Raw genomic sequence first — 10,732 nt, forward strand, 5'->3', positions numbered from 1 at the left:
ATATATTTATTCAATAGAACATTTTGAACCTTCTGAATTTTAAATAAATACGTGAATCTGTTAAATTGAGTATACATACTATACCTCTTTTATGCACGTAACACACTACTGATATTATACTGTTAAGCACGTTTATTTTCTTTATGTTCGACGCACATGAGCACGCATGCCTACACGCTCTCTTACACACAAATACACAACTTAAACACCACCTCTAAATTATTTAATTCTCTTGTCTCTCTCACACACACATTTTTCTATTTATCCAAATACATAATTAATGACATTTTTTAAAAATATATATATACACACAATATTTTGTGTTATATTTCAATTTAGTATTATCATTCAGTTGATTATCACACAAATATAATTTAAAAAATTCAATAAATTAATAATTCAGCACTTAATTTTTAGAATTTAAGATTCGGACTTGAGTTTTATCAAACAGATTCTGATTTATTTATATTTATTATTGATGTCACACGGAGTCTAAACTTTTCATTCAACCAGAAAGTCGGGGGACGATAATGAACATAAATTAGTAGTGGTTTGAAACATGTGTTTTGTTTTTGGCGTAAATTCCCGCTGTCTGGTAATTTTGAGCCTTGACTATTCCGGAATCGAGCGTGGTCACTCTCCTTAAGTTCTTCGTGCGCCGTACGTGTTCAATAGCTGTTCAAATTTCCCAATAATTAGTTGCCCCCACTCATCCGTTCATGACAGTTCTACAGAGAGGACCAGGGCTGCATGTAATTTTAGAATCATGGTCCCTTCCAACTCCAAACCAATGGAACTTTTAGCAATAGCTATAAAAAAATGGTTCTTTCTTTTCTTATTATTTCTCTGTTTTATTGAGGGTGGGGGCCTGCCGGAAGAGAAGGCAGGATTGGCTGAGAATTACAATAGTGCCAGCTGGCAGAAGAGACGCAGTGGCAGGCAGCCTATGAACCTTTGGCAAGTTTCTCAAAGGCCGTTTTAGTGAGGACATGAGAACTGTTGCGGTCCACAGTAGGAGTCATCAGTCATCGAATCACATTTTATCTTTTAAGGTAGCCAGCATTCTTAAATGCGTTTTCTTGATTTTGTTTGGATTGAAATGATTTCAGAAAAAATAATTTTTTTTATAAATTTTAATTATTTTAATTATTTTTTTAATTATCTTTTTATTTCACATACATCACATCATAAAAAGTATTACAGTAATTATTTCAAATAAATCATCCAAATAAACTCCTCTCCCCGTATTTCCAATCACCTTTAGATGGACTGGACTCCGAGGTCTCAGCTGACATGCAGCAGGTGCATTGGGGATTTGAAGCTTTCTACAATTTGCAATGGGTATCAAAACAGAAGTAGACATTGTCTGACAATGAGTGTAAACATTTTATTAAGTCGGCAGTATTTGGTCCATGAATTCTAATCGAGCCTATCTAGTCCATGAATTACTACCTAGCATCGCAATTCATCTGCCAATTGCAAGAAACCTCAATCCTTGGGGAGTGAGCGTGAACTGCGAACGCCTTCCTTTTGGTTGGATTCCAGTTTTAATATCGTAACCGATAAAACATGCACAACACGCGACCTAGTGCATGTTGTTCCGTTTCACATTTTTCGCGCAGTGGTGTACGAGGGGGGAAAAAAAAAGGAGAGAGAGAGAGAGAGTTTATAATGCGCTGGTGATTGGGACGGTTTGGCGTCGATGTAACACAAATTTTCACATTATATATAAGTATTACGGACAATTTGACTGCTCAAATGGTGGCTAAGAAAAAAAGGGAGGAAAGAAAAGACGCCGACTTGGCGTGGAACTCGTCTTCCTTGCATGTTCAAACATCCACGCGTCTGCGCAATTTCTCAATCTTGTGATAAGTATCTTTGAACGAAGTTGCCATGTGTTAAAATGAAGTCGGGAGTTGGAAACGATCATGGCACACTTTTCGTGTACTTTCTTTTTTGGAGAGCCAAATGGTGGGGAAGATTAATCCCACCCAATTGGCCAACTGTTTTTTGGCATATTTTAGTATATCACTTAAAGTTGAGATGTTGCGGGCTGATTGGCTCCTTATTGCCGCCATAAATTGACCTCTCCACTTGGTGTACTTACAAGTAAACGACTAGTCAGCCATACAAAGGATTGATTAACAAAGGGCGGTGGAGAATCGATTCCGCGGCGCTTTGGATTGGATACACTCAAAGACCGTTTGAGGATCAAGTTCCGAACAAATCGCAGCAAAAGAGAACGGGAGAGCACTGAGCCGAAATGTAGCCTTTTTTTTATTCCTCCTCTTTTTTCTTTTTTTTTTGGGTAATGGTCGTAAAAGGTATGATTCACGAATTCTGCAATCACATGGACGTACGTAGTGGGTGCATCTATTAAATATCATCATTTGACTTGGGCATTCACGTCAACAAATGGAACCTGTCATTAATTTCCGTGAATATTAAGTACTTCCATTGCTTTTCTGGTACAGTTTCTGCTAATCATCATATTTGGACAATTTTACTTGAAGAATGAGTTAGCGAACCACATGACATGAATGAGTTCAATTTTTTGGGGGGGGGGGGGGGAAGAAAGGGTACTTCCATTTACTATTTTCTTTTCTGCTTTCGTAGAAACAAACAAGCACGTTGACATGCTCGAGACAACCATGTACCGTGCATCCTCCCCATTTAAGTTTTAGCCTTCAAAAAAATTTTGAAGATAAGTAACTAAACTGATTCATCCCAACAAGTAACTCATTGATCTCATTGATAGTAGAATTTGTTTGTTCTAATTTGCTACTTAGCTTTCAATTTTGAGATAACGTGTTGGCAAACCATTAGCGACGCGTTTGGATAGACATTATTTACATAAAAAAATTATTTACTTGCATTACAAATATATTTTTAACGCTCCATTTTTTTTTATTTCGTATGCTCCATTGCATCACAAAAGGTGATAAACAAAACACCCATCCAAACAAACCAGCAAGCAAAGCAAATTTCAATGCCGAAATTCATGTGGGCCTGTTTGGAACCTGAGTTTTTTGGGAGTTTATCTAAAACTTTACTGTAGTGCACTCTAGAAGTTTTTGAAAAAATTTTGTAGAAGTTTTTGTAAGGTGAAAATTTTTTTTGTAGAAGTTTTTGTAAAGTGAAAAAACTTTTTTTCCTTTCCTTTTTTTTTCTTTCTTTTTCTTTTTCTCTTTCTTTTCTTTGTCTTTCTTTACTTTTTCTTTTCTTTCTCTCTTCTTCTTCTTCTACGCAGCACCAACGCAACGCAGCAGCTTGCTCCACCCCCTACTCCGCCACCGGCCCCACCTCCAAACCTCCGCCAAGGCCTTCTCCAGCCTCTCCTTCCACGCCTCCACCTCCGACACCACCGCCAATGCCTCCACCAGTCATTCCTCCTACTTTCCCGCCTGCTCCACCACCAGCCCCACCTCCTGCACTACCACCTTTTCTTCCACCAGCACCTCCTCCAATGCCACCTCTCGCCACCCCTCTCCTCTCTTTCCCCTTCTCCTCCCCTTTGCCCTTTCTCTTCCCTCTTCCCTCGCCCGGCAGTCAAGGCACACCTCCTCCACGAGCCAGTCAAATTTTTTTTTTTTTTGCAATTTTCAGCCTTCCCCTCTCCTCCCCTTCCCCGCAATCTGGTGCGTGGAAAAATCCCCCTCTCCGGTGCTATCTAGCCTCGCTACCAGATCGCCCAGAGGGGAAGGGGAAGGGTGATGGGGGAGGAGTGGGGGACGGGAATTTTTTTTTTTAAAAAAAGGGTCATACAAACTGGGTAAAGGGAGAGGATGGTAGGGGAAGATGTCGGGGAAAGGGAGAAAGGCCAAAAAAAAAAAAAAGGGAAACGTCACCGGCGCCGGACGTGATGGTCGGCGATGGAGATGGTGATGGGTTGGGATGGGGGAGGAAAAAGGAAAAAAAAAAGGAAGGGAATTTTTTTTGTGTGTTTTGGATATTTTGAAGTGTGTAGGTAAAAAATTTTGAGAAGTTTTTTGGGATCCTGTAGCAAAAGTTGTTAAAAAATTAATAGGTAAAAAACTTGCTTAAAAACCTGGCTTCCAAACTGGCCCTGTATCTTGAAATGGAATTGGACCTACTGAAAGCTGCCGAATCGGCCATCCCATCATTTGGTACTACTCCCCCCCAATAGACATAAACTGATAAACATCATTCATTGTTTTGTCAGCATGGATAAGCACACTCAATGGGAGTTGTTTCACACACTTGCCAGGCCAGCCCTGAGTCCCACTTTGCTCCGCCCCCCCCCCCCCCCCTCCCCAACGGTCCTCCACGTCCTAGTCGAACTGATGCGTGCAAGGACAAGCAAGTCTGTTTCCACTCCCGAACAAAGAAGTGGTACTCCAGTGCAGCGTGAGAATTATTTTTAACATTTCTTCCCGGTACAGAAACTGAAGGAAAAAATGTCGAATCCCGCCCATATTTTCCATCCATTGGTGCAATCTATATATTGGCACTTCGCAGCAGTGAGAGAAGGGCTTCAACTTTTAGCTTCGCTTGGAAGGAGATATTAATTTGGGCAAAGATTTGCATAGATTCGCTCCACCGGCAACAAAGTGGCCACGTCGCTCACTTTCTAATTTTGCGGCCAAAAAACCTAACGAGTTCTAAATTTTTCTGGCTGCTTCGTTTTTTAGAGAGAGAAGGCCAAGGACTTTGAGGGATTTGGGGCAGGACGGTCATCAGGCAAATCGTTCCTGTGCAGTTCACGGTCAAAATTTGGTTAAAAAAATTGCACAATCCAAATCTTCTACAGTTCAGATCTCATCTTATACTTCATTTTTAATAATATGTGTAAAATTCATAAAAATTTTGTTCTAAAATTACACGTTATTGAAAGTAAGTTACACAATGTATAAACATAATTATTCTGTGTGCAAATTGCACATAACCTTCAAAAACGGTTGGAGGTTGCACCTGCAACCGTTCCTGCCCTGGTTCGACTTTGAGAAACAACAAAGCTACAAAAAGGAGATACACTCGAGGACGACCAGTTGGATTGAAGCCAAAATAACTCCTCCGCCACCACCAAGTCTAGATTTAATGTCCCTCACTTTTTAGTTTTTATCTCTTTTTCTTTCACGGCGTCTTTCACATTCGACACCAATTTCATCATTGGCTCTGCACATTAATTGGCAAAGAATAGTAGAAATTCGACTGGAAAAAGTTATCAGCAGGCTTTGAAGAAACACGATGACTTTTGCGCTTCCAATGCAAAAGTTCTTCTTCTTCTTCTTCTTCTTATGCGCTTCCAACGCAAGTCCTTGCCAGTACAAGAAACCCGTGTTACCACATTACTACTCTCGAACGCACATGGCTACAAAGGACTGGACGGGGATGTTGCTGTTGGGTACCGTCGGTAGGTGCCACCAGGAAGCAATTGGGATCAAGCAGCATTTGTTGCTCAAGTTTCTTAATTAAACTGCATATCTCCAGAGATCTAAACTCCATTTTGTCGTCCCAGATTTCAATTTTGGATGTTAGGGATTCACCACCAAACCACTGTTTCTGCTTTCCCCTTCAATTATGGTCAGAAGAAGTGGTGGTGATAAAGTGGGGAGGAGGAGGAATTAAGGGAAGGGTAGCGGAAGTGGGAGTGACAAGGAAGATGGCATCAAGTCAAAGAGCAAATATCTAGGTTGCGTATGGATTGCAATTTTTTGAAATTTTTATAAAAAATGTACTGATTTAATATATATGAAATAAAAAAATGATTGAGAAATGTTCTTAGAGATTTTTTTGGTAGGAAATCCCTTTCCTTCTGAATGCTATACCCAAATTTCACTATTATAGTTAGACTAAACACTTGCGTGCTCAAGCATGCCATACCCAAATTTCACGCCAGACTAGGAGATAGAAATTCTGCAACAGAGCAGAGCCCTTTTACGTGGGGGCGTCTACCCAACATTTTATCATTTTAAGCACAGCGAGTAATTCAAAGGCATATTATCATATAGAACGGTAAAAAAACTCCAATAAACTAGACAACAAACGACATGAAATAGCTGCTTAGGCAAAAGATGGGCAGGGAGAGGTAGGCAGCGTATAAGTGAATTAAATCACATACATATACATCACTAACAGAGAAAATAGCTTATCCTGGCATCTCAATACAGTTTTTGGGCTAGTATGACCAGTTATTTAATTAAATTTGTCCACTACATCATGCCTCATCTCTGAAGACGTTATTTCCTTCAGTACCAGGAAGCAGCTGACAGAAAGGCCAACATACTAACTGCATTATAAAATCAGGGTTAACATTACATGAACAGAAATAAACACAAGGATATACATTAGGAGTTCAACAGAAGAATAATATGATTAAGCAGCAAATGAATGTTTCATTATAACCTTCAGCCTGGGTGAGGTACTTTGCCTGCTGATAGGGTCAAAAAATTTAAGCTCTCATATCTAAATGAAACTGATATGTCAAAACCCAACCCTGATCAGTCTTGCTCAATGCTCCATTTCAAGTACAAAGTCTGAACTTGAGATCACAACATATTCCAGAAGAGAGTTGAAAATTATTGCATTTAAGCTGAGTCTGACTATAATATGTGGGCCACAAGTTACTGTTATGAGTTGTGGCATTTAGGGGGGGGGGGGGGGAAGCACAGGAGCCAAATAAAATTTTACATAACCACTCTACAAAGAAAGGTATAACATTTAGTGAAAATGGAAATTACTTTGAAATGGAACAGAGAGGAATGCAAATCACTTAGCTGGAGGGAGTAATATGTTAAAAACAACTTGAAATAAAAATACAAAATGATGTATCAAATGCAAAAAGATTACCCCAACATTAATTTCAAGAAGAATGGGAAGAAATGAAGAAATACAACAACAAAATCGACTTTTGTTCTTAACAAATCACTAAAGAGACAAACAACTAGTGATCAAGAATAAAGAACACAAATAGCTTAAAAATGAACGCCTCCAAGCATCAGCACTTAAACATGAAACTCAGTATGCTTTAAAGAATTGATTGGAACCAAAACATTAAATACACAACAAAATATAGTATCAAAAATCTTTTTGGGCCTACAGTGGAAATGCTTCTCTTCTCATATACTTTTTCTAATCTTGGGACAAAGGGGGCAACTTTGCACCTAATCCCCAAAAAAAAAATTACTAATAATAATAAAATGAGGATAAATCTCAATCAAAACATTTTACATCAAGCTCACATTCTCATAATCATCTTATTCATAGTTAATAGTGAATTATACAACATAACAGATTTAACAAGGAAATAAGTTGAAAAGGCAAAAATAATACCTTATGCAACCCATCAACGAAGATATTAGCTCCTTTTCCGTACAAGCATATACATTGGAAGGTAGGAACCAAGGACAAATCACATCACAAACCACACTAAACTTTTCAGCTCAACATAGATGAAAGCTAATACTTTATATTAATACCCAAAAAATTAAAAGAGAGAGCACACAGTTTCATGTCTTTTTTGACATCTAATAGCGTTATACCCACCAACTCCAGCTACCATAAGGTTATTCATAACCTTTGTACGTGGCAAAGAAAAAAATTCAAATAGCAAAAAACCTAAGCAATAAATAAGTCTAGGTAAGTGAATAGTTGAAACCAGTAGAGCCCTTGCCATCAACAGTGGAATCAGGGGAACTGAGTGCTGCAAGCAAATTGAGACCTGAACAAAACCTTAAAGACGTAAATTCTTAAGTCTTAAACTGAGTTGGATGAAGAAACGCATGAATCCCCTTTCCCCCTTCAATCTTATAATCTGATGCTCTTAAGGCATCTTATAGCCACAATTTGTTTTGACTTGAACCTTCAGAGCCAACTCTAACCTTCTGTAAATTCATTAGCGTAAACCTTCAGCAAGAAGATACGGGTTCGTACCTAAAATCAGATTTTAACTTGAGGCACTGCATGGTTTCTTCAACTAGAATTAAAATTGTATTCTAAAGGAAACCAATCCAATGCTACAGCATTCACGAATATAGTCAAACCTTAACTTCTTCCTGTCGATGGCTTGCTAGTTGCTACTCTAAAAACAGCAGTGCAACCTATACTTTCCAACCTTAGACATGCTTACAGAAAATCTTTTCCGTAAATAAGCACATAGTATTATACAAATAAAGTAGCTGATCACAGACTAAAGAAACTAAAATCAAACCAGAATCAATTATTCAAGCAGACATGAATTCTTGCAAGCCAGAATGTACACATATGAGTACAATCAAGACACTAAATTTTCAAAATCGATGCATTTTTCTTTTCAATACCTTGTTAAGAAGAAGAACGCTTGCCTTCACATTCAGGACTTTCATCGAAATTCTTAGATGGAAAACTTTTGGTGATGTAGCCAACCTCGAAGGTCAAATCCTGACCGTTGGATCTGATTCCACTAATCCCCCACCACCTAAAAAAAGCCCTAACACCAATTCCATCAAGCCCAGCAATACGATTCTCTACAATTTTACCAGTGACTTTTTTAGAGTAGGTAGCCAAGTAGTTGTCCGGAGGCAGCGTGATGCGACACGTGTCGTCTAGCTTCAGCACGAAGTCTCCCGAAGTACGGTTGAGATCGTAAGTTTGGAGGTTGGCAGGGAGTAAGCCTACGGGGAAGCCATACTCGAGTAGCTCCGCGTGTGCTGCGGTTAAAGTGGGGTTTGGAGAGGAAACGGCGACGTTGCGGAGGATGCAGGCGGTAATGGTGAAGATCAAGAGAGGTTTCGCGGCCATGGCTATGGGTGGTGTGTGCCAATTCTCACTCCTGTAAAAAGTTGTTTGCTACCTCTGGCCTGTCAACAGGATGATGAGGAATTAATGAATGAATATTCTAGCCTGGCGGTTAGGTTCTGTTTGGTTTGGGTTAGGAAGAAAAACGATTTTTTTCTTTCTTTTACCAGGGAAGAAAAAAAAGGTCAAATTTGCTATTACCAATCTTTAAAATTGAAAATTGGTCGGGATCAATAGCTAAGAACTGAAACTTGTGAGTATGAAAATCAATTAAAAATCCCTGATTTGATCCGTGCAAATATAGAACTTTTATTTTTCTTTTCCTTTATCTAACGGTCATTGATATATTATTCAATAGTATTTAGCAATTAGAATAAGATACAAAACCCGAGTAAAAAAAAAGTGGATATGATTACAATTCACTGATTATGTGCATATTAATATGTAATATCAATGTGCATCTACATAAATTATAATCCTAGTTATATATAACATGTGTTCAACAAGGAGAAACGTTTGATCGCACTCATATGTTAATTTGATTCAGCAATTAGTCACCGAATAAAAAGCCTATGAAGACCCAAATGTCCATAGTTAGTATTTGGCAATAAATGGGAAAATCTGATGGATGTTAAAGGGTAACAATTAATATCAAATAAAAATCCAATATTGTAGAAATATGTATGAAATCTGATGGTTAATTCAATAAGGTTAGATTGAGATATCTATAATTCATTTGGGATGACAAGCTAAGTTTATTACTCCATATGTTCTCAAACAGCAACCGATCTTCACCTATAAGATGCTATAGGCATATTATTTTGCATGCAATGTTTTTCTTTATCTATTACTCATCTCGTTGCCCACTTCTTTTTGGTCAATTTATAAAAAATTTAAAAAAAAATAAAAAGAAATGATAATTATTATTTAGACATAAATATATGTGTTTGCAAATTCTATATTAATGCCATATTAAGTATTGCACTAAGTTTTTTTTTATTTTTCGATGGGCTTATTTGTTTTTTTATAGGTGAGTTTATTTGTCATAAAAAGCGTAATGTTCTTACGAAATTATCAAAGCCAGATATAGGCGAGGAGATATAGTCCATTTTCATTTTTCAAGCCATCTCATAATGTAAAAATTAATGTGTAAAAATAAGTTCATGGGATCAAAAGAAGTCCCTTTATAGAAGTAACAAAGCACTAACAATCATTTGCCAACGTAGTTGATCTAAAGGGCCTTTTTTTCATATCTTTCTACTCAAACAAACGCTGCCTTAGAGAACTCGTCGGTAATTTTGGATGCTGTGCTGCCTCAAGAAGTGCGTCGGCCATGCATTTTTTTCCTGTGATTACGATGTCGTCTAAGGCATATGTGGGCATGGAGTTGTACTGACATGAAAGTGATGGATTTGACTGCAACGTGGTCGTGCTGAAATATCTACAACCCTTACGAATATATATGAAAGGTGGAGTAACGTACAGCGAGACTTCATGATTTACTTACAGCGAGTGATGAACGGTCGAGATAGCTTGACATACAGTGACTAGAAAACGACGGCTCTATTTGAATTGGCCTTTTTTTTAAATAAAATTTTTAAATATAATATTATAATAATATACAATAACACAAAAAACACCTCAATTATATAATATATCAAAATTTTTAAAAATTTTTTTATATACATTGCTACAATAAATTTTTTCCAAAAATATATCAAAAAATAGTTAATCCAAACAAAGTATTTAAGCGAAAAATTTTGAAGGCGCGCTATTACACGCAAAAGACGTCCGCACCTTTTTGAACATTAATTTGATGATAACGGTTCTGCATAATTACGCCTATATAAGGAATACTGGAACAGAGGACTGTGGGAAGGCGGATTGAGAGCTTAATTAATATGGCCCAATATAAAGTCTCGGCCAAGGTTGAAGATGTTTATTTTTGATGACAACTACTCTTCCAAGGCCATATCAGGGCTTCAAACCTCTGTTT

The 10,732-nt window shown here is 37.8% G+C and overlaps 1 protein-coding gene across 2 annotated transcripts; it reads right to left on the reverse strand.

Moving 5' to 3' along the window:
• Positions 1-5,946: 5,946 nt before the first annotated feature.
• Positions 5,947-8,815, reverse strand: LOC113774750. Of its 2 annotated transcripts, none has more exons than XM_027319361.1 (2): positions 8,280-8,815; positions 5,947-6,246 (listed from the first exon to the last, which is right to left on the reverse strand). In XM_027319361.1, the coding sequence occupies exon 1, from the start codon at positions 8,737-8,739 to the stop codon at positions 8,284-8,286; it is 456 nt and encodes a 151-aa protein (XP_027175162.1). In that variant the 5' UTR covers positions 8,740-8,815; the 3' UTR covers positions 5,947-6,246; positions 8,280-8,283. The 2 variants fall into 2 exon arrangements, with proteins under 2 accessions (XP_027175162.1, XP_027175161.1); XM_027319360.1 differs by having other exon boundaries at positions 5,947-6,250; positions 8,280-8,814.
• Between the last annotated feature and the right edge of the window lie 1,917 nt (positions 8,816-10,732).

This window comes from Coffea eugenioides, chromosome 6, assembly GCF_003713205.1.
Source record: "Coffea eugenioides isolate CCC68of chromosome 6, Ceug_1.0, whole genome shotgun sequence".
In the NCBI taxonomy this organism is placed as follows: domain Eukaryota; kingdom Viridiplantae; phylum Streptophyta; class Magnoliopsida; order Gentianales; family Rubiaceae; genus Coffea; species Coffea eugenioides.